General features: G+C 45.1%; 1 protein-coding gene across 1 annotated transcript; it reads left to right on the forward strand.

The window, feature by feature from the left end:
- The first annotated feature begins 5 nt into the window (after positions 1 to 5).
- qpct (glutaminyl-peptide cyclotransferase) lies at positions 6 to 8,401 on the forward strand. Its single transcript, XM_048974800.1, has 7 exons — positions 6 to 269; positions 4,642 to 4,788; positions 4,875 to 5,156; positions 6,006 to 6,173; positions 7,033 to 7,132; positions 7,376 to 7,492; positions 8,065 to 8,401. The coding sequence occupies exons 1-7, from the start codon at positions 153 to 155 to the stop codon at positions 8,208 to 8,210; spliced, it is 1,077 nt and encodes a 358-aa protein (XP_048830757.1). The 5' UTR covers positions 6 to 152; the 3' UTR covers positions 8,211 to 8,401.
- The last annotated feature ends 6,308 nt before the right edge of the window (positions 8,402 to 14,709 follow it).

The raw sequence follows: 14,709 nt of genomic DNA on the forward strand, positions 1-14,709 counted from the left end.
TGGAGCTCAAAGAAAATGGAATCGCTACTCTCAAATCCTGAATATACTGTTGCACCAGTGAGGTTCAAAAAATCGGTGACGTGCCCGCGAGTCCTGCCTCATGTTCCTCACATGATCGCGGGATTGGAATGTAGTCGGACTGGTGTATAGAGATGGTAGAACGGCTGTTGAGTGGAAACATGTATTTTTTCAGTATATTTGGCATTTGCTTAACAATCATCAGTCAGATCAATGGACAGGCAGGCGAAATACCTTGGACGCAGCAAAAGGTACTTGACAGTTCTTTTTCATTTTCCTATATTTACTGAATGATTTTCTGTCTTCGTTTCAAGTTTCGAAAATCAGGCATTTGAAATTTATTTTGTAAAAAAAAAAAAAATCTATTTAAAATAGCTATAATTAAAGATGAACATCTGTGCAACTTAAAGATTTAAGCATAGCGGCCGCGTTGAATAAATATGTAAAGTTATGTGATTAAAAACCAGTTCTGCGTGCATGAAAATTCTCTAAAAGAAATCTACATGTCATTTTCTCCCGAATTTAAAAACTAAATGGTTCTTTAACAGTACGGATCTTTTAAATATACTTAAGTGCACTATAATCCATCCTTCTTTAAACATCATCTGAATCAGCATGGGGTCATTGCTGGTTGTAAAATAAAACGTCACTGTGATATTTCATAAGTATATTTCATGAATTAACTAATTACTGTTTTAAATATTTAAATTTCGTTTATAAGCATTTCACTAATCTACCAGCGGTGTTGTTGCCCCCACACTCTGCGTTTAACACAGATGCTTCTCTGTACTCTCCAGCCATGTTTATCCCTCATCCTTACATTGTCTCGTTGCCATGGCAGCACTGTCTTCATCATTGATCTACCAACTGGAGATCTTCATATTTTTAGGTCCTGAGCCAGACCTACTTTGGGTCCACTGACTCAGTCAGTCATTCCAGCCCTTGGAATCACATCTGCGAACCAATGTTCCATTCAGGGAACGAGTCCCGTTAAATTTGAAGATCCTGAAGCTTTAACTGCAGAATAAGCTATAAGGCAAAAGCTGCATGTGTGTTTGCTTCTTAAGAACATAAACCTCTAAGGTATTTCCCCAGATTATCATGGTTGTAGCCAGGATTCCATGTGAAATATTGTTTCTCATCGTCTCACACTGTAAAGTGAAAAACCAGCCCTTGCAGTGAGACTGAACCAGATTTTCAGAATAGAAGCAAATTTTGTTGAAGTGATTGTTTCTATGGGGAATCACTGCAATTAGTTCAGGAAAAGTAAGCTACTCTGCTACAGTTTTACTCAAGAATTTTTTTCACAAGGTGATCAGACACTATATGGTGCATCTGGGTCAAATGTCAACTTTTTGCTTTTTCTTTTCATTTCTGCCTCCAGAATATTTGGTCCTGAATCATTGTGGAGGTGCAGTGCATACAAATATTAGGTCTGAATTAATATGGTTGCTTAGAAACCAGCACATAGGGAATTCCAGCCGGTTGTTTGTCCTGCAGTTGTGTCTTTCCATCTATTGGCTAATAAGCAGATAAGCGGTATTCCGTAGGTGACAGTGACTGAAATCTCCGGCTTAACGGTCAGCCTTTCAGCGGTATCCAAGACAACCAAGAGTCTGCTTACCTTCAAGGTTGACAACATGGAGTGGAATATGAATCATCCCTGCCCCTTATGCAGGCTATGTACAGCCACCCGCCCTCACTTGAGATCTTCCATTTTGTTATCTTACAGTAATCTCACAATTGCCCGTTTGCAGCTGTTTACTAGGCGAGGAACCAGTCATAAATAGTTGTCCCACCACAGGCTGTGACTGTCCTGCAGGTTTTGTGATCATGACAGACAAATGGTGAGCTCCAAGGTGTAATCATGCTGATGGAATCCAGAAGGGTGCAGATCTGAACATCCGGAGTCAACCTGGTGGTGTAGGAGCGAAATCGTGTAAGAAAGATTCACGCTTCTACAGTATATCACCTTTTAATGCACGGAAAGGCAAGATGGATGCCCTGATATGCGCACAAATTTCCCTGCGGCGCACTGAAGGTCTGTTTGTGGTGAGACACCAGGTCAGCCAGCCTGCAGCTTCACATGCCATGCGACAAACTTTAAGAGCTGAAGGTCTTACAGAAGAGCAGTGTGTCTGCATCATGGTGGAAGATGGTGTTAGTCTGTCTCCATGCTAAGTGGTGTTTGTTCCCATAATTTACCCTGAGAAGAGGCTGTTTCGAAGTATCACATGGAAACAAAGGATTTAAGCACAGTTTGTTACGCAAAACACGTTTACACAGGAAGGTTTGTCCTTATAGTGGAGGATTTTTTTTGTCTGTCACCCTTAGAAAGGAACTCTGTAATTTATCATTCCATCTTTCAAAATAATAGGGCCTCCTTCCTGCTGGTCTTTCTTTAGTACTGTTTTCGTCGTGGAGCCTGATTTTGTGTGGTGTGACCTGCTGATGAGAGGGATTACAGAGATTCAGATGCACCTCCTTCCCGGGTGCTACTCCTCCCCTTTCCTCCTCCTCTTTTCTCCTCTCTTTTTTTTTGTTTGGCCATTTGATCTCAGAATCCTACAGTTTCCAAGCAGTTCAGCCATACCCACAAACATTTTGGGGTTCCAATGGAATCTACCTCCCAGTGCAGTTGGCGTGCTGGCATGGAACGAGTCCCCGGCTGTTTCGAATCTACGTTTCGGTCCGCCAGGGAAATTTTTTGTTAAACGCTGCCATCAGCGGTAGCCTGTGAGAAAACATGTTAATGATTTCATCCTTCTGAAATGTTCGCATTGGGAATGACTACATACTTTTTGGGCTGGCAGTGTTGGTGCTGGTTAGTCAAGGGTCTCTGCATGGGTGGTACTATGGAAGGTCGTACAAATAAGAATTATGGAGCAGTCAGGGAGAGATTTCGGTCATAGTGGGAATCTTTTAGCTAGTAAGATGGCATAATAGCATCTGGTTAGTTTAACATGCAGTTACGCTCACAGGTGAGACTTGTGAACTACTGAACTGCAGCAGTGATTAGCACTGGCGCCTCTCACCTCTGGGACCCGGGTTCGAGGCTCTGCCATGGCTCCATGTGTATGGAGTTTGCATGTTCTCCCCTTGTCATTGTGGGGTTTCCTCTGGGTTCTCCGGTTTCCATCCCCCCCCGGTTACCAAATTGCCCATAGGTGTGCATGCGTGAGCGTGTCCTGTGATAGGCCGGTGCCCCATCCAACCCTGAATAGGATAAACAGTTACAGAAAATGGGTGATTGGAAGTTGGTTAGCATAGCAGCCTAACAGCTTCAGGAGTGACCTCATGCCCTCACTCCATGTGTTGTGTGGAGGTTGCATGTCCTCCCATGTAATCATCAGTTTCCTCCAGGAGTTCCAGTTTCCTCCAGTACTTCAGACATGGGGTTTAAAAGGAATTGTGTCTGTAACGTGTCTTTAGTCTGTAATTCTTCATTCAAGCATCCTGTGATGGACTGGCATGTTGTACATAGTGTGCCCTGTGATTATCTTTTATCTCTTATCCTTTATTAGTCTCACCTGAAACAATCTTGATTCAAAGTGCCAATATTATAAAGTAATGCAAATGACCTACGAATTTGACTTGTGCAACGCCGTTGTGAATGATGTGCTCTTTGTCTCACTGGCTGAACTTAATTATCTAATAAACTTTGACTAATCGATTCTTAGAAAGTCCGTCCATGCTTGCAATTCCCATTTCAGGAAAGCACGTTTATACCAATAGTACAATAAGGACCCGATATGAGAAAAACCTGCGGAGATTAAATGTCCAAGTACTAAAAATAAATCTCGTCAGTCCGTTATATTTCAGGTGGTTAGCGGAACAGTTCCGCCACATTGGCCGAAAACTTGTGCCCGTCAGCAAACTTTAACCCACTGGAGACTTTTATCGAATGAACCACGAAGTGGAGTTACGATCCCTTTAAGTGAAAGCTGTGACTCTGCACACGTAGAAACCACAACAAGCAAAAGTCCAGCATCAAGCACAGATTCCCTCCCGCGCTCATCTGTCATGTGCACAGCTGACCCTGATCAAACAATCACTTATTTCACTCTGCATGAGCTGGCTTTTATAAAAACGAGGCATCTGTGGGCTCAAGGCTGGGGATCATTTGCCATGGAAAGAGAAAAGACCATCCAAGCCCAATAAGTGGTTTTGCCACTGGCTGCCTCACATGTTTCCATTCGATTAAGGAACCTGTTGCGCAGGGTGGTGCAGTGGTGCAGTGATTGGCACAGCCGTGTCACACCTGTGTAGACCAGGGTTTGAGCCTGTGCTCCGGCTCCCTGTGTGAGGAGTCTGTGTGCTTTTTCCCTCTCTCATTGTGGGATTCCTTTCTTCCACACGCAGTCCAACACAGGCTAAGGTGAACTGGAGGTGCCAAATTGTCCATAGGTGTGTATTTGCATGTGCTGTGATTGGTTGGCACCCCATCCTGGGTTAATCCCTATTTTGAGACAGACTCCATTACCCTGCATAGAACAAGCAGCTATGAATGGATGGAAATTAAAGCAAGGCTTTGCGTATAACGCGACCTGAGCAAACATGGGATTGTAAGGCTGTGAACCAGGATTATATTTGCACGTTTGCTGTCTCCTTGATTCGCACTAGCTCTCCCACAAGCCCAGCACGCTCCGCCCCAGTGACATGGAGCGCGTCCTGTCGCACACGGACCTGACCCGCATGTGGCAGAAGGATCTGCTTCCCATGCTGGTGCCCCGCTATCCAAGCTCCCCCGGCAGCCTCTCTGTGCAGCAGGTTGGTGTCACGTGAGCCTGGCCGACCTGGAACGGGAAGTCGGGCAGATCTGACCATGGAGTTCTAACAGGTCCGTGTTTCTCCAGCATATCCTGAGAACCCTGCGGTCGCTGAAGGCCGGCTGGGACACGGAGGAGGATCGCTTTCAGGCCAACACGCCTTACGGCTACATGACCTTCACTAACATCATCGCCACGCTTAACCCCGCCTCCAGGAGGCGCCTGGTTCTGGCTTGCCACTACGACTCCAAGTACTACCCGCCTCAGTGGCACGGCCGTGAGTTCCTCGGCGCCACCGACTCTGCCGTGCCGTGCGCCATGCTGCTGGAGTTGGCCCGCGCTCTGGACCAGGAACTCATAACCCTAAAGGCAGGCATCTCGTTGGCTCTGATTATCCAAAATCTGATTAAGCAGTGGGTTTGCCTGATAAATAAACTAAAATGTAAAATCTTTTATTTAATCAATTCTGAATAACTGCACAGTGTATTGAAGTAGTTTGGGTGACGTTTTATGCTTACATTTCGTGCGGCTGGGATATTTGCTCCAAAACCTAAAAAAATACAAAGTAAATGCCGTACTTAGACAGTCATGGTCGCTTACTGCCAAGCATGGGAGAGTTTGACATCAGCCTCCGTCGGACATTTGGAAAACAGCGGGTCGTACCCCTCCCCCATAGCCTACCCACTGGTCCCGCCACCCCCCCCCCCAAGGGACAGATTTTGAAGTGGAGGGCTGTCACTGGGGCAGAGGGCATGCTTTTCTGACACCACAGTCACTGGCGCCGAGAAATGTCTGGGTAAACAAGCCCGATTCACGACCTACCTCCATATTTATTTAGCAGACTGGGAAAGAGAACAAGACTGTGTTTATTCTCTGTTTTGTGCTGTGACTGAAAACAGAAAAGGAAAATTACACTTTTATCATATCATAAGTAAGTTTAATATCTACTTACTACGTTATAATTACATATCATTTCATCCACATGAAGGCTGCAGAGGTTGCAAAGGCAATATTTTATTTCAGCCACTAGGTGGCAGTATTTCATCCCAGCAGCAGCTGGATGCATTTATTATTTATTATCGTAACGCTAAGAGATAGGTCTACTGTACATCTTTTGCTTCTGACAGGATGGAAAACCTGACGCTAACTCAGCTGAATTGCCCTGCCCCTGTAACCTGAAGCAGCCTGACTAGCGCAGGATCTTCTTCTCCATCGCAGGACTCCAGCCCTGACCTGTCACTGCAGCTGATCTTCTTCGACGGCGAGGAGGCTCTGTACCAGTGGACCTCCACTGACTCCCTGTACGGCTCCCGCCATCTGGCCAAGAAGATGGAGGACACCGTGCATCCGCCCGGCGCCACGGACACCAACCTGCTACACGGCATTGTACGCACGCCCGTCCAGCGGATCCGCCCTGCTCACGCACACATTTCTGATCCTGTTTTCCCAGATTTCCCTCCATTGACTAAAGACATGCTGTTTAGGTGAACTGCAGACTCTTTACCTTGGGTCATGTGTGTGAGAGTGCGTTGTGGTGCGCTGGTGCCTCCTGCAGGATGTACCCTGCATTACATCCTGTGCCGTAGATTCTGCATTACAGTTTAATAAGCATTTGAAGATGGATAAATGGATCGATGGGCTCAGTATGCAATCTCTGCATCATACCTCTACTCCCATATCCTAGATCCAACGGTGTCAGGACAAGTATGTGTCAAGCAATAAATTCTATTCTGATTCTGAACCCTAACATACCCGCCACGTACTGGACATGGTGTCTCAGCATGAGTGGTACTTTCCGTCAGATTTGATTAATACCAGCAGCTGGCAGGCGAATCACACAGAAACATAAATATGTGGCGAAACGTATTTTTATTGTTTAACGGACACAAAGCTGCAGATGTTCTCGTTATCTCGTATCCACGCTAACAATTCGATAGCGATGGTGTAGATAAACAGATAAAAACCGCCACTGCAAAAAAACAGATAAGAGTTTAATAAGCTGCAGCTGTTGTTTTTTTTAAAAAAAAATTTTCCATGGTGCTGGAACATCCAGCAAGACGGAGGTTGATGGTCAGTCAGGGTGTCAGTCACATGACAACGTTGGCCTAAGCATGACCACATGACCACTCAATAGGCTCCAGGCTGCCCGTTGAGTCTCTCTCCAGTCTTCAGCCAGTTCCAAGTTTCGACCTTCTCATAGTTGATGGAAAGTTCCACACGGTGCTTCCCTCTTGATCTACTCCAGGATCTCTTCGTGCTGCTGGACCTGATCGGTGCCTCGACGCCCCGTTTTGGCAGTCAGTTCCCCAACACTGCTAGGTGGCTGAGCAGGCTGCAGAACATCGGTGAGTCTCACCTCTACTGTAATTCGGCAATTAGGAACACTCACATTGACCAGTTCGTCATCAGTGTTAATTTTCCTTAGTTCCTTCGACTCCTCCGATCATTTTTGGGTTCTAAATTATGCATTGTTCCTGATGGTTGCTAAGCTACGAGTTGACCTGCATGAACCACCCCTATGTCTATCAAGTGTGACAAAAGAGACTGACACCAACTGTGCGGTTCCTTGACTGCCCGTTGATCCCCAGAGCGCCGGCTGCATGCCATGGGCCAGCTGGAAGACCATCCAATAGAGGTGCAGTATTTCTGGCCGGGTCTGCCTGTGGGCCCTGTGGAGGACGACCACAAACCGTTTCTGAATAAGGGTGAGTCTTTTTCCTCCTTCCCATACATGACCTAGCTGCCCCTGGTTACCTGCAATTTGTTTATCTCTCAAGTCATGAAACAAGAACCCCAGCAAATGTTACAAACCATAAAAGCAAGATAAAGATGTGGTGAGAAACCAGCTTGCGGTGTCTTTCTTTCAAATGTTGGTTTTTTTTTTCTGGTCCACCAATAAAAACGTCAATTCATCACATGACCAAACGGGACAAAGGGTAGATATTATTTAAGGGCATGGCCATGCATTGTGAGGGTTTGCTGCAGGACCATTGAACAGGAACTGGTCTTGAGATAAAAATCGAACTGTGAGTCACTTTGGATAATAAGGATCTGTGTAGCGGCTGAATATAGGCATAGTTATGCAGCTTAGCGTGTTAGTGTGTCAGCGGACAGTGAGTGATTCATCAGGATGATGTAACACTCTTTGTCTTACAGAAGGGCTTGGGTTATTCTTGGTCTTTTGTGAGCCAGAGTTGTAGGTCAAGTTGAGTAACAGGCCGTTGAGTGAAGCCTGAGGTCCAGCTGTCTTAGTGGTTGTTTTCCATGTGCCGGGCAGGTGTGCGTGTGCTTCACCTGATTCCCACGCCATTCCCCTCCGTGTGGCACACCTTCGACGACAACGAGGAGAACCTCGACCGGGCCACCGTCCAGAACCTCAGCAAGATCCTGCAGGTCTTCGTGCTGGAGTACCTGAACATGTGACGGCTCTCCTCGGAGTTCCCTCCCGCATAGCTCGTGACCGTTTTAAACTCTTATAAGGCGTCACCTCAGAAGTGTGTCTTTTACTGTTTCGCCTGTCTTACAGTGTGTTGTCCTCTTGTTGCCTGAGCAAATCCTCCCACACAAGAGGATCATGACAGTGAAAACAGATTAAAGGGAACAAGCGGAAACAATTTGTCATTTGAATTCTGTTACTGACTGCAGTGCCGGTTTCCATGCGTTCATAAACAGCAACTACCTCATTAGCTAGAGAGAAACTGAAAAACACGAAGTGAAAAAACACCCATTTCAGGTCAATCCTTTCGATCTGCATATTAATTAGCCATAATTGCGTGACAGCATTTCTGAGTCAGTTGGCTTGTTGTGCAATGCATTGCTTTGGCTACACGTTTCATGAACGTGTCAACGTATGACGTAATGTGTTACTTGAGAGACAGAAATCAAACAGAGTACCTTTGTTTTGCCAGGAAAAGTCTCATTTGCGCTAAGAATTGCTGTTTACAAATATAATGAAAGCCATTAACGGAAAAGGCTCCGAGGTAAAAAAATTAACTTCAGCTATTTGCAATATGGGTTCCTTAAACTGGTTTTAAATAATTTCCTCTTTATGGGAAATGGCCGATTTTACGGAAAATATTAGCCTAGCTGTTTATTTTTTTTACATGGGGTTAGAAAGTCAGGCTACTTTTCTGTGTCTTATGAGTTGTAAAATAATTCAAATAATTCAGGGTAATGCAGGCATGTGTGAGCGTAGGTCATCTGAATGCCAACTTGTTTATATATATATATTAGTTTATACTTGTTTATATATATATTATATTAGTATTCTTCGTGAAATCCAGGATAAATTAGATGCAATCCTGAGTAATAAATGCACCTTTGTGGAAGGAAGTATCTGTTGTTGTTGAACGCCAGGAAACAGGAAGTGATGCGATCCCGCCTGCCCATGACACTCGTTTGACTCGACGTGACGTGTCCGGCTGTTCAGCAGAAGCGCTGCCATTCCCCCAGGGTCTGAACACTAACCTACCAGAACCATCCGGCTCCGCTCACCCCTCCCCCTCTGAATCCCAGCTCAGCCGGCTCATCCATCTTTGGAAGGAGTGTCTGCTGTCACAGGTCTTGGTGGCTTTTAGAAAAGGGCCTTCAGTGAGGCCTCTGTGGGAGAGGGAAGGTGGGGGTGGTAAGGAGGGGGTGGAGATGCACGGATCCGTTCATTAAGCAAGCTACACATCAGAGTGATGAAAGATCGGATTCCTCAGAGCAAAACACACCTCAGTCTTCGCAAATGAGAGAATTGTGGGATTATATGGACATAATGGACGCTTTTATCCAAAGCGACGTGCAACTGAGAGAGCAGGGAGTGTGCCCCCGGCTGTGTGCCCCCGGCTGTGTGCCCCCGGGGGTGCCCAACATGGCTTGGTTTGCTGTCCAAAGATAAGACGACTGTGCTTTTTTCCACATGAACATTTTGTCAATAATCATCCAAAGGTACTTTCCCTGAAAGGAAATGTGTCACCGTTCGGCCAGCGGTTTTCCCCAAAGTTCCTGGTTTTGTTATGTTATTATGGACTGCATGGTGTGTGTTTGTGTGAGGGTGAACTCAAAAAGATGCTTGGTGTCCTAATGAACAGTCTATATGGCATCTATTATTTTAATGTAATGTCTTAGCCTGTGTGTGTCATTTTGTGTGAGTGCGGTTTAGGCACCACTGCACTGCACTCCAACCCCGTGTGTGTGTGTTTCTGTCTGTTTGTGTGTGCGGTCCTCTCCTCAGTCCCCGTCAACTACTCATCCCAGCGAGGATCCCCCCCCATCCCCACCCCCAAGTGGAATCTCCCAATCCAGCTATCTCCCCCTAGGTCAGTGAACTATGGGCCATTACATTCAGCCGATGTGGGGAAAATTGTGATTTCACACCCTTTCAGGCATGCCATGCCATTGCAAACCCGAGACACATTTAGATATTTAAAGGTTCCAGCTTCTATGTAGTGCCTTGTCCTACAGCCCATGTGACACTATCTGCTGGCGTATCATTGGCCGGTGTCGCATTTGTAATTCAAGTAATATCATTGTGGATTGTGGTAGATACACATTGGCTCCATAGGTTCACTGTCAGTGGGGTCTTGGATACAATGGGGAATGCAGAGAACGTGTCGTCTTCCTGTCCCCTTGCATTTATTTAGCTTGGACCTATGTTTGGACCCTCAATCTCTATTGAAACTGCCAGCACACACGTGTGCACACACACCAGGCGGGGGGGGGGGCAGTTTCACTACATCTTCCTGCCTTGTGGAGCACCTGCTGTTTCTAGATCTCCTGCCCTGGGGCCAATAGGGGGGCGGGCTAAGCCACAGCATCTCCTGATCCTCTTAGTGCATCTCTCTCCATAAGGAGGTTATCTCCTGAGAACGTTCTCCGAGAAAAGAGTGGATCTTATGAGCAAAGCATCACACACCCCCCCCAACACCTTTGTAGCAGTATAAAATATAACATCTCTCTGTATTCTCCAAATCCACTTATGTCAGTTCATCACTGATTCCGTGGTAACGTTTGTGACTTTGTGATATTCAGGAAAGTTCTCATCAGTCAACACCAAGCACTACAATAAAACCAAAAGAAAACAAAGACTATTTGTGTGGGACGATCCGTCTCGCTTGTACATCACTTTAGGCAACAGCATCTGCTAAATAAATAGATGTAAATGTGTTTACATTATGTGTGCACATGAATTACAGCCAAGTGGGCAGCTTACTTGGACACAAATTATATATAGCTGCTTTTAAAGTGCTAACATGCAGCTCCTTATAATTAAACTTATAAAAATATTGTCTTTTATTTACATTTTCTTTCTACTTAAATTTGTCTTGTTCTTTGCACAGAACCTTAAATCTTAATGGAGACTTTAAGAGGCCAGAAACTCAGTCCCACCACAGCTGCTGCAAAAAGTAACAAAGCAGATCCGCGCAGTTCCTGTTGCGCCGCTCATTGTCGCATGCAGGGCTGCAGCAATGACAGACCGGGCTGACCATCACATGGCCGTTTTTGCACTTTCACTATTTATAAATATCACTATTTATAGTCGTGTGCGGGTGATGTTTCCCATTTCATTTCTATTCCCTGCTTCCAGGATCCCATTGCCTTCCTTTCATCTGGAAAGTCAGCGATGTTCTCGAGGGCTTTCCCAAGCTCACCCCTCTGGCTGTTTCCCGCCACTGTGACAGAGGTGATGGTGATCATGGTGGCGGTTTACAGACATTTACTTGTACCTGAGGTCTGTGTGGGGAAGGTAAAAGTGAGGATGAGCCCCCCCCCGCCCCTTTGACAAGTAGGTAGAATCTCAGACTTCTTCTGTCAAAGATCCTGAAACCTGGAGGTCATCTTGTAGGAGAAGAAAACTCCACCTCCACACCCAGGTGCCAGAGCTCACGTACAAATAAATCTTCAAGGAGCAAAACACCTACAACCTTCTCCTAATTGCACCCTGTCAGATCATCTGCTGGAAGCATATTCAGCGAAGTAGATCAAAACAGGAAGTACTTGTTTTTGCACCCTTATGCTCGTAATATAGGAAAAATGCTGCAGTTTCAAAATTCGAGCAAATATTGCTCTTGGAGAGCGAAGTGACGAGTGGACGCACCTCGCTTCCCCATACCTGACAGAGTCCTTTACGGAACGGCGTTTGTTCAAAGAGAACAGAAGTGACTTCCCTGCTGGTGTGGATTATTTTATTGCCCTTTTAAAAAATGATGCCTGCTACAATTATCACCTCAATTTACTAACAATTAAGGCTCCACACTTGCGTGCAGAAGTAATAGGGACTCTCCCCGTTTAGGGAAAGTCTGTGTGTGTGTTTGGCGTGACTTGGCTGGGGAGGAGGGGGGGGAGGTTGGGGGGGGGGCAAAATGATACCTTTTATAGAGAAGACCATCTGCTATGCTACACTGTGAATACACGCCCACATCAAAGCCACATAGTAAATATACACCCACATTAAAACATCACAATGGTATCTTGAGGCAGTTACCTGTTTCAACAAAAACACTGCTGCCCTGAGGTGGAAAAAATGAAAAAAAAGGCTGAACATCACTAATTCATTATTGCAGCATTGAATTATGATGTGCATGATTATATAGCTGTTCCCAGAGCTTCGTAGCTCTGTCTGTATCTTGTCACGAAAACGTGCAATTTCTCACACCAAGCGAGCATGTAATTCCTGTTAATGTTGAGGCTTTTCATGAGCAAAACCTGACTGACAAGCATTCACTATCTCCAGATTTACCTTAGAGGGAAAGACTGAACGTGAAAGTGTGACACAAACATGTCAGTGTGTCCCTCCCACGACAGGACCCCCCCCCCCACATACACACATGGATCCCCATCAAAACACCACCACCAAAGTCCATAATTCCTATTTAGTAGCTACTTCTCCTGTCGAGCTTGCAGCCACCGGCTATCTGTCATGAGAAGCACAGAGAGCAGTGCGGCATTCTGCTTGAAAAGGACACCGGTCATTTACAGAGCAGTAGCACACAAAAGGAAGATTTGAGTCACCAATAAAGCCAAACCACATGTCTTTAGACCGTAGGGCAGGACCAGCGCGAACATTGGGGGAAGATGCAAACTCTGCACATGCAAATTGTAATTTAATCTCACAACCCTCTGAGTGTAGAGCAACAAAGCCAGCCTTCACACCTCTGTCAGTTAGTGCCTGTTGGTTTAGGGTTCACAGCTCTGGACGGTAACCTCTCCAGCTGTCAATTCTCATCCCAAGGTCACCTGTTCTCCGCCTTTTTTAATGGCTGTGTAACAAGTGTCAAGCGACGTCTATGGTTTGGGCAGGAAGCAGTCGATACATGAAGGACCTCGGTCAAGCGGCAAAAAATTAACTGCGACAGCCAGACAGTATGAATCGGGCAGAGCTCTACCCATGGTTAAAGAACTTATAATCCCAAACCTTTAAAAATTGTTTCCAAGTTTCATCTCAGTAATAGCGTAATATTTTCACGCATGTACTGAATTTTTAGTTTCCAATCAACCAGCTTCCGTCCTTATCCGAGTTGTTTACGTACGTAATTAACTGAATGTGTAGCTGATGTAATGGTCTAAGTAAAAGATACACATCTCTGTTGGCTCCATTGTCAAAAATTCTAGTGGTAATTCGTATAAATTAAACGAATTATTCGGTGACGTATTTTTCCTGTCTGAAAGGGTCTTTCTGATGGGACACTGTAGCGTTATTATTTTGCACATCAGGCCAGCGCAGTATCTTTCAGGTGGATACAGCGAGTGTTTGTAATGTGCCATGAACGCTAAGCTTGTCTTTTTATGACAGAGGGATATCATGCAGCGGCTGGACTTGGGGGAGGGGGTGCTTACTCTGAATCCACTTTGCAGCGATCTAGAAAGGGGACAATTTCCATTTGAGTCCCTCTGAAAGACGCAAGCTGCGCTGTTTGAGAAATTATTTCTAAACCATTAAAACTGGGTCTTACTACGACAAACTATTTAGCATATACTTAAGCTCTTGAGAAATCCACCACATTGCCAAACTATGAGACGAAATGGTGCATTTAGAAAACGATTTGAAAAGACGCAATTGTGCATTGTACATTTATTGGTCTAATTTATCAGATTTTTAAGAATAGTCATGCATTGGCTGCATGCAGTGATGCCTGCACTTCAAAGACCGTGAATATCTCACGGCTGACCCGCTAATGACAGGAGTAAAGCTCTGTCTTACAGTTTCCTCCAGTCTTAAGATACGCACGGTCTGGCCGTCGTCGCGTCGTGACAGATATCACTTACTGCCTTTCCCCTCCAATACCCCATCAATCAGACAGCGTGCACTATTTAACGCCGGGGTTTTGTGTTTGTTTTGAATTATTATATAGCGAAATATGGACTGATTCTTTTCATATTAACATCAGATTAGTGTTATTGAATTTATTTGTAAGGCGTTGTATCCCTCCTGGCCAACAGAGAACACTGGTGAGTTACATACAATGACAGAATTCCGGACCTGACTCACGTGAAGAAAGTTTGTATGATATAGTCATAATTACACTTGTTTGTGGTTTTGGCATATGTATTGATCTTAAATTCTTGGTTAGAGTGCGTCGAAATAATAGGATGCCGGTTGTGCAGTATTTACACTGGATTTCCAGAATCTGGTGTCAGTTTCCCTACTGACGCTGGGGTGTAAAATGCTGACTGCGTTCATTCCTTGGAACATTTTTATACATCGTAAAGACCCCAAATCCGTGCCAGGAAAGCTCACATACTGGTACTGTGAGAGTAAACACTTCAACGCGTAAGAAACATGTCTGAAAATGTACCTGTTTTTTTCACGCGCATCAATGACGTGTTTAGCTGTAAAATATTTATATTTCTATATAGTAAATTTCAAACCATAAAGACAACAGGCTACCTTACAAGGCAACTCAGATGGACAGTATCTTCCATTCTTATTATGCGTGAA

This window comes from Brienomyrus brachyistius, chromosome 14 (genome assembly GCF_023856365.1).
Source record: "Brienomyrus brachyistius isolate T26 chromosome 14, BBRACH_0.4, whole genome shotgun sequence".
NCBI lineage: Eukaryota > Metazoa > Chordata > Actinopteri > Osteoglossiformes > Mormyridae > Brienomyrus > Brienomyrus brachyistius.